The sequence below is a fragment of the Hoplias malabaricus genome, chromosome X2 (assembly GCF_029633855.1).
Source record: "Hoplias malabaricus isolate fHopMal1 chromosome X2, fHopMal1.hap1, whole genome shotgun sequence".
Lineage (NCBI taxonomy): Eukaryota > Metazoa > Chordata > Actinopteri > Characiformes > Erythrinidae > Hoplias > Hoplias malabaricus.
Window position 1 is genome coordinate 42,532,612 of NC_089819.1, and position 14,660 is coordinate 42,547,271.

Genomic DNA, 14,660 nt, shown 5'->3' on the forward strand with positions numbered 1-14,660 from the left:
GTTTGTAACAACAGAAGTCAGATTTTTCTCTCTAACTCTGAGTGAGAGTGTGTGTGTCTGAGTGTGGCGTGTGATTTAACCCCAAGAGAACATGGATCAGCCTTGCTGCGACAGTCCCTGTACCACTGTTTTGTCTGTAAGTGTGTTTGTTTGGGTGTTTCTTCTGACCTCAACAGCTCATATGGCAGCTTGGCCAGGGAAGGAAAACCTGAACTGGGATCAGGTTCCTCCAATGTGTCACAATACATTCTAGATTAATAAACTGATCCTGAATCAGCATTCTTACTTTGATATATCTGATAACCACAGAATAATTTCAACAATTACTTGCAAGAATGTGTGTATGATAATTATAACCATAATAAAAATACTTAATAAATAACAAAATTAAACAAGAGCATTTGAAATTGTCGGTGGTATAGTATAGTGTAGGGGACAACACAACTGCTCTCCACATGGCAGATGAGAGTTGGATTCCCAGTTTGAGCAGGAACATAAAAAGCCCTTGGGCAAGACTCCCAATACTGTATTACCCTCTCTCTGTAATATGAATACAAGTTTAAGTAACTCTGCACTCTCAGAAAAACTGTTGTCACTCTGGAGGTACCCAGATATTCTGTACTTTTGGTTAGGGAACATAACTGCACCATATTCTACATTTCATCTCCAGAACTTTTGTTCTTCGCAATTGCTTATAAATAAAGCTTACCAATATACACCACTTTCTAGAGTAGAGATTACAATGTAGATTTAGCGAGCACCACAGGAATTTAAATCCATTGTTTTACATTTAAAGGTACATTTATACTCGTGAACAACATGATTACCCTTTATCCTGGCAGTATGGATAAGAAGTTTTGCAAAAATGCAAACGTGTTTGCTAAACTACTTTACATGCTAGGGTTAGGACACGTTCAAACTCATTTTATGCATGTTAGTACAGCTGAGAATCTAATATTTCTAAACTGTTTTATGCATTTACCTTTATAAAAAGGTGGAAAGCACTGCCAGAGGGCAAAACTAAGCATCTGCGTGTAGTCTTTTAGGGGCTGGGAAAGTGTTGTGAGAGTGTTGCCCTGCAAAGGACCGGCACCCACTCCAGGGTGTGTTCCCACCTTGTGCCCAGTGATCCCGGATAGGCTCCAGACCCACCACGACCCTGAACTGGAATGGCATGCTTTCAATTAGAAAAATATAAAACATTTTCCCTCAGTCTCTTTAGTGTTAATCTCTAAGACGAGATCCTAAAAATGTTTTTATTGCTTGAAGTCCTTCCACTCAGAGCAAGTAAATAGCTGACTGACCATTGTTTTAAGATTTTGGAAGTGTTTAAAAAGCATAAACACATTTGGAGACAGAGTTTGGCCTGTAATTTTCTCTGGAAACATGACAGAGACATACTTACACTTCCAGTCTCAAAGAAATATAATGGACATCAAAATTCCATGTAATATTACAAGACATTTTTAACAAAAAATCAGCTCAAGTCTGAAAATATGTAACCCAGCATATGTAACCCCACAGAAGCATTTTAGTACATGAATCAGGTGCCTGTGGAACCTGTTTCTACCATTTGAATAAAAGAGCCATTTAGTAATTCAATTTTAATTTTATTTTATTATGAGACACTAAAACAGTTTAATTATAAACAACTTTAGCTTTATTATGAATTACTAAATGCCTACATTTTTAAAGAGAAACCCAGGCTCCAATAGGTGCCACTCCTCAGGGTGGGACTGACACAACTGGTTATTTTTGGTGTAATTTTTAATCCCTGTGAGATCCACCAAACCACAAAACCCTGGGCTAGTTCCGTCTGATATCAGGGAAATTGAGTTATCCATATAAAACCATGAAGCAATGTAAGGAAACACACAGATTTAAATAGGATTCCCAGCCAGTCAGCTGTAAACAAAAGACAAAAGACAGTAGCCAATCTCCAGAGCCATGGCATCTCCAGAGCCCAGCTTCATCACCTGCCTCCTCCTCACCTTCTTTTGTTGACAGATACAGAGGTCTGCCTCGTTGGCTCACTGACTGGGATGTTTATTCTCAGTAAACCCTTACTCGCAGTGGGTCTGCTGTGAGAACTTTGCTGCGAGATGTTCATCCCTCTGAGAAGCTCTAGGTTTGATTGATAGTGATCTACTTACCCAAGCAAACCAAAGCCCACCGCAGACAAACGCAGCTAAAGAAGAAAAGCTTTGCCGCCACGACCTTTGCCATCATCCAGAGAGCTCAGGTGATTCCTTCTCCACTGTCTCCACTTTCCAGATCATTGCTCCAACGACTGTGTGTCGATCCTCTCTGGAGAACTGCCTTCGCGGCGATCTCCTGTGTATATACGACTAGAAAAGGACAGAAAGATCCTGTTCGGGGTTTTCAGGACGAGGGCACACCATGGAACTGCACCAGAGGGGGGCATTTTAACATTTTATCTCCTCATTTAACTCTTTATTCCATCTTCTGCTTGTCCAAAACTTCAGCACGTCTCATTTTTACAATGGGGACCTGATCACCTTGGTCTCTGTAGTGCTGCTGTGTCTGTAGCTGATGGAGATAATAAGCAATTAGCCCTCGGGTTTCCTGAAGATCCAGTGATACAAGCTCTTCATTAAAATAACAGCGCTTACAATGTTCAAGAACTGCAACACTGAACGGAAAAAACCCCAAAACAAACACAGCCAAATGCACGAAGGATTCACTTCAGACGCTCCAGCCCGATAAAGTATAGCAGCGACTGGTGCACTTAAAGATGTCAGAAAACAAGGGTGAAAAGCGCCCGAGATTTCAGAGCTGTGGTGAGCGCCACTCCTTCATTCACCTGGTGTCTCTCTCCAGGTCAACTCCGGAAAAGACTCTAGTCAGGAATAAAGACTCGGTCGTGTCCGTCTCTTCTTTATTTTCACAGGCTTCGCTTTTAGACGTAGACACGGCTTGTTTTCATCCTTTTGAAGAATCCTTTTCAGCTGCAAGTGAATGTAGCGGTGAAAGCCCGCCCTCTATCTGGCCGAGGGGCGTACTGCAGCTCCAACCGGCTCAGACACATGGACTGATTCGGTTCTAGAAACGTCCGAGTCGACTCCGAGTCATTCATGGACTCCGCATTTTTTATTTATTTTTCAACTAAATATATATAAATTCCACCGGTTTATTGAATAACCCAGTAACACGTCTACCATTAACAGCAATACACTAACTCAAAGACTGATGTATTCTGATATATCTGAACAGTAAAAAAATATTATATAGTAATATTAGTACAGTAAGTAAACTCTTCAATGATATCTTGGTAGTAGTCACGTTTTATTAATTCTCAGAAGATCAAACAATAAATTATTCTTGTAAACAACATCCATCAAAAATACACAGTAAGAATCAAGGTGATTATTTGCCATTTATTCTTGCAAAACAGAAAATCGTACATTTCATGTTTTCTGTTTTCTACACGTCTAGATTTTTTTTTCCATGTCTAGATTCACAAATACCTGGACTCGAAGAATCGACTCTTTTTTAAGGTCTATTCTCAGCCCCAAAGAAACAAAGTGGTCCCCAGCATTAGTGCTTTTTCACACTACATAGATCTGCCTTCATATGTATTTGTAGCTGTGGTGTATCTTCGCAGCTTATCCATGTTGGAAACATTCTCCAAAAACAGAATGGCCACTCGACACAACAACAGTTGGACTCATGTTTAAAACACTTCGTTCACAAAAGGCACCGCTGGGATTCGAACCCAGGATCTCCTGTTTACTAGACAGGCGCTTTAACCAACTAAGCCACGGCGCCGATGAGCGCCACCCCCGAATTACAGCTCAAATAGGTTGAAATACTTCGTGCTATTCTATACATTTATTTAACATATAACATACAAATAAAAGCTAATATACAGACCCATACTATTATCTGCCATTCTATAGGCCTCTTTGTGTCGCTGTGAGCACATTTGACACGGATTCCAGTAGGGGACAGTGTTTATCAGCTCAGTCAGAGACAGGGAGGAGCGGGCAGTAATCTGGACTCGGTCTCCAGGCGACAGAATACACACTTGGTGATCAGGTCTGTGTTCTCCATACGAGAGACTGAAAAGGACTTCCCACATTCTTCACACTAAAATGAAACATGTCAACCAGATAATGTGTGCTCCTCACACAAGTAAAATTAAGTGTTTACAAATATATTGAAATAAAAGTGCATAATAAAAAGAAAACAATGTTTGTATACGCCTTAAAATACTCATTAAATAGTGCTTGATTCAGTGATTGCATTAAACAGGAAAGTAAACCACGGTTATATTTGTGCCACCTGAAAATCACACAGAAAAGCTACTGGAAAATGTTAGTACAACACTGCTTTCCTTCATTTTAAAACTGCACATCTGACCACACTTTAGTGAATCAGACCAAATATTAAAAGTGCACACACCTCCTTTTAATAAATTCATAAGGTGGCAACATCCACCAAAATCTAAAACAGATCAACACAAAATAAAGTGGCAGACTGTTTGTAAAAAGAACATTAAAAAAAGAAAAATACATTTGATTTTATATAAATGCAAATTATCTATGAATGCACCAGAGTTCAAAAGTAATTCAAATTAATATTTAATTAATTTTATCTAGATATTCTACCTCTTATACAGCTGCTGCACTGAGAAATTTTTAAATAGTTCGTTTATGTTCATGAGTGCACGTATGCATAGATAAAATGTAAAGACTGAAATGGTAATGGTTGATTGTGTGTGTGCATGGTAATATTCAGGTGTGTGTGTCACTGTAAAACTGAGAAATTTCTATTTCATTTTTTCTATTATCAGTTAATTTGTAATGGGAGGTTCTGTGCAAGAACAAATAAATGCTCAGTATGTGTAAAGATACAAAATGAATAATAATAATAATTTAAATGTAGTTTGTAGTACCTTTAGAATTTGAAAGCCCATTCCCTGAACTCTTCTGGTCTCAATGACCGTAGGTATGTGTTCTGACTGCTCAATGTTCCACAAACGCACGGTAGAGTCCTAAAGCATGCACACACACACACAGACACACACAGACACACACACACACACACACACAAACACACACACACACACACACACAAACACGCACACACGCGCACACACGCACACACGCACACACGCACACACGCACACACACACTCCTAGTCAACTCAAACTGAATATGACAATGTGATTATTCAGTTCCTCTGTGATACAGGACAAGCTTATCTTACCCAAACTACAAATTTAAAGTAGATTTAAAGGAGAAAACATATGTCATTGAGATGTAAACAAAGTATTTATTTCTGTCAACAATGCATTTTAAAAACTTGTTTTTAGGACACATATTTATCAGGTCTATTGTTTATAAAAAAGTAAAAGTAAAAGATAAATGATCACATCCACCAGCCCAGAATAGCTGCATTTATTGACCACTACCACTCTGTCATTGGGAGTTCTTCAGTAACCAGCCATGTTTAGATAAAAACAAATCAGCCATAGCCTCCACAACATGAAGATTAATTATCAGGCCAGTAATTAACTTATGAACAATAAGCCTTTTAATCATAAGCCGATTATCATTGCTTTACCTTTGAGGAAGAAATCACCCAGTTCTTATCAGCAGTGATGTCAACATCTATCACCCAATCCAAATGACCCTGAGTTTGAAAAATGTCACAAATACAGTGTAACACGGTGAGCAATATTACAGCAGTATGATAAAAAGGTTATTTTACTGATGGCAAGCAAACGTGAAATTTGTTTACCTTCAGCACCAGAGTTTTACATAATCCCTTCATGTCCCACAGTGTTATAGTCCTGTCATATGCACCCGACACCAGAAGTGAAGCTGTAGATAAAATCAGCTGAATATTATGGATATGTGACTTTTGAAAAACTCCAACTGATTTGTCAAGTTTTTGTTTTTGTCTTTTTTTCTTCTTCTTTCTTCTGACTGTAAACCTTTTACCTGGGAAGCCAAATTTCTTCTTGCTATAGTATAATTGTACTGAATCTTTGCCAATCATTATTTTAATGGGGAATAATGATTACTCCGGGCGGCATGGTGCAGGTAGTGTCGCAGTCACACAGCTCCAGGGGCCTGGAGGTTGTGGGTTCAATTCCTGCCCCGGGTGACTGTCTGTGAGGAGTTGGTGTGTTCTCCCTGTGGCCGCGAGGGTTTCCTCCGGGTGCTCCGGTTTCCTCCCACAGTCCAAAAACACACATTGGTAGGTGGATTGGCGACTCGTGACTGAATGTGTGTGTGTCTGTGTTGCCCTGTGAAGGACTGGCGCCCCCTCCAGGGTGTATTCCCGCCTTGTGCCCAATGATTCCAGGTAGGCTCTGGACCCACTGCGACCCTGAATTGGATAAGTGGTTACAGATAATGAATGAATAATGATTACTCACATGACAGAAAAGATGGCAAAAGGGTAAAAGTTAAATTTAGCAAAATAACCACACAGCTATCTCAATTTAGCTTCTTTTTCCAACTCGTACTTAACAAAAATATTGGAAAAATATTATTTAAAAAAATAGAATTATTGTATTTGGTATGATTCTGTTCACTAATCAGCACAACATTTACAGTAACTCTAGCTTGGTTGTATTAAATAGCTTAAAGAGATTAGACTAGCTGAGGCATGCCAGTTGCGCATAATGAGATGCTGTAATCATGAATTCTGTTAAAGCAATAATTCTGAGCAATATAATTATGTGCTTTAGTATATGGCATAACATTACGAATGAGATATTACACTCTAGTTTTAGGCCGGAATGCCCCTTTAAGCCTGATGAATAATTCCATTTATCAATTTTGCCCAGGTTTTGGCTTGGCCTGTCAGAAATGTATTTTAAACATTCCACATCAGTGGCTAATCACATGAATGTCTTTCAAATATTGTGGGTGTTATCTGCCCACTCACATTATACTTTGGTTAACAGTAGATGGGCTTTAAGGTAATACTAAGCAGTACCATCATTGGAGAAGGAGCAGGAGCTGATGCTACCATCATGGCCTTTGTTGAGTTGGACTCCTCCCTTGGTGCGGAACGACCCTGTCTTAACATCCCACAGCTGCAGTGTCCGGTCCCATGATGCCGTGCACAAGTAATGACCATTGTGAGTGAAACAACAGCTTGAAATGACGTTTGTGTGGGCACTTGAGAGGGGAAAAAATGGTAAATGCTTAAGTGACTGATCGCCTTATGCACAAACTTAAAATTAACCATTACCATGCTGATATGTTACCTTTTCAGTGAAAAAAACATTCACATATTGTACTATGCTAAAAGTAGAGGCCCCATTAATTTTAAACTAATCCTGATCGTATCTGACCAAACAGGATATATTTAGTTTCCAATGTTTGCTTTTTAGTTGAAGCTTAGAGAGTAATTGTACAAACATGACTATTATTTTAAAATAATAATTACTAGAACAGAAGTGTAACTAGTCATCTAAACATTTTTGTGTAAGAATCAGAACCTATTTTGTGCCTTGCTGGATATCAGCCAACATAAAATGTATTACTATAAATAATATAATGTTTTATTTTATTATCTATTTTAGATCAGAGATTATTGCTAATTTCTCCTTTGGGATTTCTAAGCACTTCATGGCTCCCTATAATTTAAACATTGATGAGATAGTTGGTCTAGGTAGCTTGTATGGAAAATATTTATTGAGTGGTGCTCTTCCATTTGCAGAAATGTCTGCCATTTCAGCCAGTGATCACCCTTTCACGGTTTAATCAATGTTTGTAAAATGTGATAATTATGCTCTGACTGAAGTGTGACTAAAGTGGAAACTGCAGGCACCCATCATGTTGAAACATAAAAAAAATCTCCTTTAAGAACAAAACACACAGAATTAATTGAAATTATTTTAAAAGAAGTGGTAAGATTGTCATAAAGAGTAAAACTCAGATAAGTACAATATATTCAGTTTTAGATTTTTTGATAATGTATTTTCAAAAAAAAAAAAATTATTAAAACCGTTCTCTGTCCTGACTGGCAGATGGTGGAACTGGCTGTCCAAAAAGTCCCGCACTGTCTTCAAATGCAGACTCATCTCTTAGTGCATTATACAAATGACCATTCATTCTGCACTTATCAAAACATCTTGAATTTCCTTAATTGAATTGTTTTTCTTTCCCGGGCACTGACATTTCTTGATATTTCTTTATATATTCTATTAAACATTTCTCCAAGGCATCACTGATTGTGGCTTCACGGTTTAATATTAGTTTCTCCCTTTAGGGCTCAGTTTAAACCCCTGTATCTAGAGGCATCATAGTTCAATGGTACAGAGACCCTAATCCTATTTCTACTGAACAAGATGAAAGAGCAGGTTTGTAAGTCACCCTGGATAAGAGCATTTGCTAAAGGATTTAAATTTAAATCAGTGATAAGTAAAAAGGCTAATCTTATTTGAGGTATTATCTGTCTACAACAATTATAACAAATATTGCATACCAAGCACATGTATACAGCAGTCTCTCTTTTTCAGATGTACACTAATTGTATGATGAGCAACAGTAGATCATCACTGAAACATAAGTGGGAGAAGCTGAGCCATCTAAACATAACTCACATAGAGTAATGTCTGTACCTGTTAATGGTCAGAGTGGTTTTGTGAGAAGAGAGGTCCCATAATTTAATGGATCTGTCTGCTGATACGCTGGCCAAGTGCTGACTCTGGGCATCAAACTGACAGCTCATTACTGTAGACGTATGATGGCCTGTGAGATGAATACAAAATATGTTGCCATATAAGACAGTAGGCTAAGCATCTCTTTGAACATACTCTCAGAGACAAAAAATAAATATTAAAATAAGTAACTTAAAAATATTTAATCAATCTGTACCACTTTAAAATGGGACTACATTTAAAATGTTTTAATTGTTTAAAAGGACGTATATTAAATGGTTATTAATTAGCTTGTAAACACTTTAAAAGTCTTTAATAATCATTTGTAACAGAGATAGGAAGTGCGACAGTGACTTTTGTCTAATACTGAATTGTCAGAGAACTTATTGAAAATGTCAATATAAAATATAAGCTAAGACCTGGGAGTGTAGATTTAGTCATTACACATGTTAAGGTACACCACATTATCATTAATGTATAAAAAGCCACTCTATTGGTGGTCAACTCATTAAATGGTTAAACCTATTAATAAACATGTGATGAAGCCAACAGGCTCTATGCTGACTGATGGAGAAGACAAGATAATGTCAGAATCTGGCCAGATCTGAGGTTTAAGTGTAGATGGATGTGGGTTTACTATTTGGCATTAAACTTGTAAATGTTGCCCTTTCTATCTGTGTGTTATAATTGATATATTACTATCAGTTATAAATCATTTATAAACCTTTAAGTGTATTCTTATTCTAAAGTGGTACCATTCATTCATTCGTTCATTTATTCATTCATTGTCTGTAACCGTTTATCTAGTTCAGGGTTGCGGTGGGTCCAGAGCCTACCTGGAATCACTGGGCGCTAGGCGGGAACACACCCTGGAGGGGGAGCCAGTCCTTCACAGGGCGACACACACTCACACATTCACACCTATGGACAATTTTGAGTCACCAATCCACCTACCAATGTGTGTTTTTGGACTGAGGGAGGAAACCTGAGCACCTGGGGGAAACCCACATGGACAGGGGGAGAACTCACCAAACTCCTGTCAGTCCAGACAGTCACCCGGAGCAGGACTTGAACCCACACCTCCAGGTCAAAGTGGTACCAATTAATCTAAATTATATTAACGTGGATTGTCAACAAGCCCTAAATATAGAAGAGGAATTTCATTGTTTATTAAAGTAAGGTTGCAATATGACCAAAGAATTTTTTCGCAGAACCACGCCACGTATTTACATTCCAGCTAAAACCTCTATTATGTAGAAACTTTATGAAAATCAGGAAAAAAAACTTGAAGTCTCAACAACAAAATACAGTGAAACCTTGATTTACGAGTGAATCAACTTATGAATTTTCTGAGAAATGTGCCCTCAGTTTAATCAGTTAAAAACAACAACAAAAAACATTGGTGTGGTTTTGGTGGGGCTGGAACACATTTATAGCATTTCAATTCATTTTAATGGGGAAATTTAATTTGATATATGAGCAAATTGAGTTACATCAAGGTATCACTGCATGCATTTATAATTTACAGTTCTTAGTGTGGCCACACTTCCATTCTACTCATAAGTCTCATGTCAGGGGTTATTATTCACCCGTAATCATGCCCCACACAGACCTACTACTTTTTAATATATGCGTCTATGGTAGCTAGCAGGAAAAACAATCAAGGTGAAACTAAACGAATGTTATGCACCAGTGATTTCCGGGTAGGCTCCAGACCCGCCATGACCCTGAACTGGATAAGCAGTTACAGACCGCGAATTAATGAGTGTGAATGAATATAAAGACAAATATGAATATAATAACAAATATTTATGACAATGTGATTCAAAACACATTGCCTAGACTTAACTACAATAAACATCACTCTACCTTGCATGCAATGCAGTTTCTGTCCTGTGTCAACACAGTTAATATAGAGCGCATTCTCCATGTCTGATGTTGAAGCCACATATTTCCCATCCCCCGACACACTGCATGACATCAACAAACCACCCTGTGCTACTGTCCACTGAAAAACATACACACAGTCTGCATTAGTAGATGATAAATATTTTTTTTCATCATGTTCCTACTCATATTAGACTGAGACCAGTGATGATAAAAAGAAATAACAAAAGAAAAAATCTAATGGTGGTGTGAATAATTTACCAGTATTTTGCCAGTCTCTAGGTCCCAGGCATTCACAGATTTGTCCCAGGAGGATGTAATTACCCTGGAAGAACAGAAAACAAAAAGACCTTTCAGTACTTAGAATATCAACTGTATATCATAAATATAATGTTATTGCTAACTGATGAGGTTAGAGTTCAATCAAACCAGAGTTAAATCAAAACCATTAGTGTTAATGTGTGTTAAACCGATACACTCACAATGTTAATTTAACACTAATAGTGTTTATTTAATGCTGGCAAATTTGCTGCGCAATACCTATGCTCATGGTGCTTGTAGAATGTAGTAGCCACATTTATTTATCTATATTACATGACCAATATTTTCATCAATATTTAGTTCAATAATGAAAAGAACACAGAGTGATATATTAATTAGTGGATGCTGTTGCAAAGAAACTGATCATAGCAGCACAGAGGCATCCCATTGAGAGTCCCTTGCTTCCAGTGTTGCCTGGCAACAGCGTCTGTGGCAGCAGGGTGTGCAAACAAAGGGCAGTGCAATAAAAGACCCTGACAGGGAGAGTGTAATTGGAGACTGTGGTGTGTGTGAGAGTGTGTATTAGTTAGTGGTGCCAGCTTTCAATGACATGACATTTTATTTAAGAGGTAAATGGATATTAAATGCCTTTGGCTTGGCAAGCCTGTTATCAAGTTGAGTTACTGGCCATGTGGCACCACTCGTTGTCTTAAGTATTCTTCTTCTTCTTGAAACATACTGTATCAATATTTTCACATGCAAACATCAAAAATATTGTTTTAATTTTATTTTATTTATTTATTATAATTTTCATGATACACACTTAAATTGAATTAAATGTGTTTTCTTATTAACATGAAATTTTGACATAAATTTCCATCAAAATCTTTGAGAAGGCTTACTATCTCCTATGGAGGTTTGTAATATCCCTTTATTTCTGTGACGTTACAGGTACAGTCCAGTGTTTCTGACTTGTCAGATAACTATTCCATGTAGTTTTTCTATGTAAAACAAACTAACTCTACAGCAATAAGCAAAAGGTATTTATTAAAGCAGTGTGGACACATTAAATAAAGAAAAAGCAAAAAGTATTCTATGTAATTTTCTCTTAAGTATGTTTTCTTATGTACACAATGTCGGTTTGGCTCTGAAATAAAATCATTTTACTCAATACTTCATATCTGCCATTTCTACAGGTCATGGTGAATTACCACAGACGCCAGTTTCAAAGCATTATCTTGTATTTAATAAAGGAACAGAAACCCTCTCATTTGCAAAACACAGCCAGTGTATAGGTGTGGAAGTAACAGTTCACTGGTTTTCAAAATAAGGATGTTCTGAGACAATGATTTTTGTCTACACCTTTAAGTAAATACAAGTTTAATTATTGTCTGTAGCAATCAACTGTGCCATACAGATGCAGCAGATAGAGGGCTGAATAATGGTTTTGCTATACCCTGTTTCTTGCTATAAATTTTAAATCTGTGCTTGGAATTGCTTTAATGAAGGCATGGTGCACTACAAAGTGTGTCAGATATGTTTATTGTTTAATAAACATTTTCTTCATTCTGTGACCAATCTCTAGTTTGTTCTTTAAACAGCAAATGTCATGTAGTGAATAGTAAAGGAAGATTTTTCCATTCCTACATGTTCTTTTCTGGGATTAAGCAGCATCCAGTAATGGCTGCTGAATGTCCTCCTTTAAGCACTTTCAACTGAGCTCCAGTCTCCACGTCCTACAAAAAGAGCCAGAATGAGTGAACGGAGAGAATAAGGAATAGCACCTTAAAATGTTCAAGAAAACCTGAAGTACACTATATGCTAAATATTTCTAGACACTCATTCTCATACATGAAATCAGTTACTCAAAGTTACATCCACTGCTGGCTTAGTCATGATGTGTCATTTTCATAGAGAATATTGGCCAATAGTATAAGACACTTCGGATGAGGTCATCATGAGTCTGAGGTCACCATGTTGAATACCAAGTGCAGTTAGTGGAGAGCAAAGTTCCCAGAAGGATAGAAGCTGTTACTGAAGCAAAGGGCAAACAACTTCCCCAAGTTAATAACTTTCATTTAAGAATAATCATTAGATGAATGTACGCAAACATTTGGTCATATAGTTATTATATGTACAGCGTGGGGCAGCACGATGGCGCAGCAGGTAGTGTTGCAGTCACACAGCTCCAGGGTCCTGGAGATTGTGGGTTCAAGTCCCACTCTGGGTGACTGTCTGTGAGGAGGTTGGTGTGTTCTCCCCGTGTCCACGTGGGTTTCCTCCCATGGTCCAGAACACACATTGGTAGGTGTTTTGGTGACTCAAAAGTGTCCGTAGGTGTGTAAGTGAGTGAGTGTGTGAGTCCCTGTTAAGGATTGGCACCCCTCTAGGGTGTGTTCCTGCCTTGTGCCCAGTGATTCTGAGCAGGGTCCGGACCAACCACAACCCTGAACTGGATAAGCGGTTACAGACAATGAATGAATGTACAGTGTGAAATTTCAAATACCAAAATCTTTCCTTGCTCTTACCCAAAATATTACAGTTTTATCATGGGAGCCTGTGAGAAGTCGTGTGTCATTGAAGCAGGATTTGCAGCTGGTAACACAGTCAGTATGTCCTCTTAACACCTTTACAGGAATCTTTGAAAGACAGCACATTGTCATAATCATTAGAACATTCCAGATTATAAATACAGAACTCAAAATGAGGGCAGTTTAATCAACATCTTCATACATTTTTTTTGTTGCTTTTTTTCCTTTTAATCAGGCAGCAGTTGGCCTTAGTGTTTAGGCCACCATTTTCAAACTTTCTGCATAATAAATGGCTGAGATGTAATCAGGCATAAAAAGAGATTTGAAATGCTTCCTAGAGAAATGTGTGAATCTGAATTGTCCAAAATGGTGTTGATAACCAAACATCCAACATGTTTATAATGATCGATTAACCCCTAAAAAATAATCTCTGTTCACCAAATTCACATATTTATAAGTTATTTCTAAAAATAAAGAGCCTCAATGCCTTAAAGGTGACATAGATGTAACTTAGCTATATATTTGTCTTGCATGGAAATTTGAATATGCAAAATATCAAAGCCCCGCCTCAAATGCTGAAGATTGTTTCCTTAGGTTTATGATATAAGATTCTGTGTCTGTATGAATTTGCCTGTTTGAGACAGCTACTCTTTTGAAACAGAGATTTGTTGACACATTTGGTTTCTGAATTATGTAGCTGGCGCTAAGAATTTTGAAGAAACAGCGAGGCTCCCCTTTAACAAGAGCACACTGCTATTCAGAGCAGGTATTCCTACTATCCAAAGGGTACATGGAGCACAGGCAAACACAAACACATTTTGTAACTGTCCAGTTTAGTTACAGTGACACAGCATGTCATTCTACTACAGTAAACTTAAAGATGTAAATGACTCATATCAAACCGTAAGTATATGAAGAATGTAATAAAGAAGACAACTGCTCACTATTTAGCTCACGGAGCGTGTGAGAAAGAAGACAGCATTGACTGGCAGATAACTCACTTCACCCATTTTAACCAACCTGAGACAGCGCCTCATGCTCCCACAGTGTGGCCACCGTTCTTTCTTCTTTCTCCTCAGGTATCTGCACGTCAAGCGCCAGGGGGTCCATTGCTTACCGTGGAGAGTTCTCTGGGGAACCTGTTGCGGCGGTTAAACCATTCCCAAAGTATCCATTGCTAAAAAAGTCTTCTCAGAAACCGTAACACTTCTTCACAACTTTTACTGAAGCTATTGCGCTAACGCCAGCCGTTCCCATGGTAGCCTCTGGTAGTTGGACACCTCTGGTAAACATTCGACAACTTAGCGGCTCATTCAGCCAAAATTAAATATCCT

At 38.0% G+C, this 14,660-nt stretch overlaps 2 protein-coding genes and 1 non-coding gene across 4 annotated transcripts in view; all 3 read right to left on the minus strand.

Moving 5' to 3' along the window:
- LOC136677110 (low-density lipoprotein receptor-related protein 3-like) overlaps positions 1–2,273 on the minus strand; it is a 28,585-nt gene extending 26,312 nt beyond the window's left edge. Inside the window, exon 1 of the mRNA XM_066654526.1 lies at positions 2,154–2,273. Coding sequence (XP_066510623.1) covers positions 2,154–2,229 — 76 coding nt within the window. The 5' untranslated portion in view covers positions 2,230–2,273. The remainder of the gene's footprint in view (positions 1–2,153) is intronic.
- A 1,442-nt stretch (positions 2,274–3,715) lies between these two features.
- On the minus strand, positions 3,716–3,789 carry trnat-agu (transfer RNA threonine (anticodon AGU)). Its single transcript has one exon. It is a non-coding gene; the product is annotated as a tRNA-Thr (tRNA).
- LOC136677435 (WD repeat-containing protein 88-like) lies at positions 3,743–14,569 on the minus strand. Of its 2 annotated transcripts, XM_066654953.1 has the most exons (11): positions 14,347–14,569; positions 13,324–13,434; positions 12,443–12,531; positions 10,796–10,859; positions 10,517–10,655; positions 8,609–8,738; positions 6,976–7,160; positions 5,767–5,849; positions 5,590–5,658; positions 4,919–5,017; positions 3,743–4,110 (listed from the first exon to the last, which is right to left on the minus strand). In XM_066654953.1, exons 1-11 carry the CDS (start codon positions 14,434–14,436, stop codon positions 3,988–3,990), a joined length of 1,182 nt encoding a protein of 393 aa, XP_066511050.1. In that variant the 5' UTR covers positions 14,437–14,569; the 3' UTR covers positions 3,743–3,987. The 2 variants fall into 2 exon arrangements, 1 of the variants encoding a protein (XP_066511050.1); XR_010796356.1 differs by lacking the exons at positions 3,743–4,110; positions 4,919–5,017 and having other exon boundaries at positions 5,607–5,658; positions 5,767–6,360.
- Between the last annotated feature and the right edge of the window lie 91 nt (positions 14,570–14,660).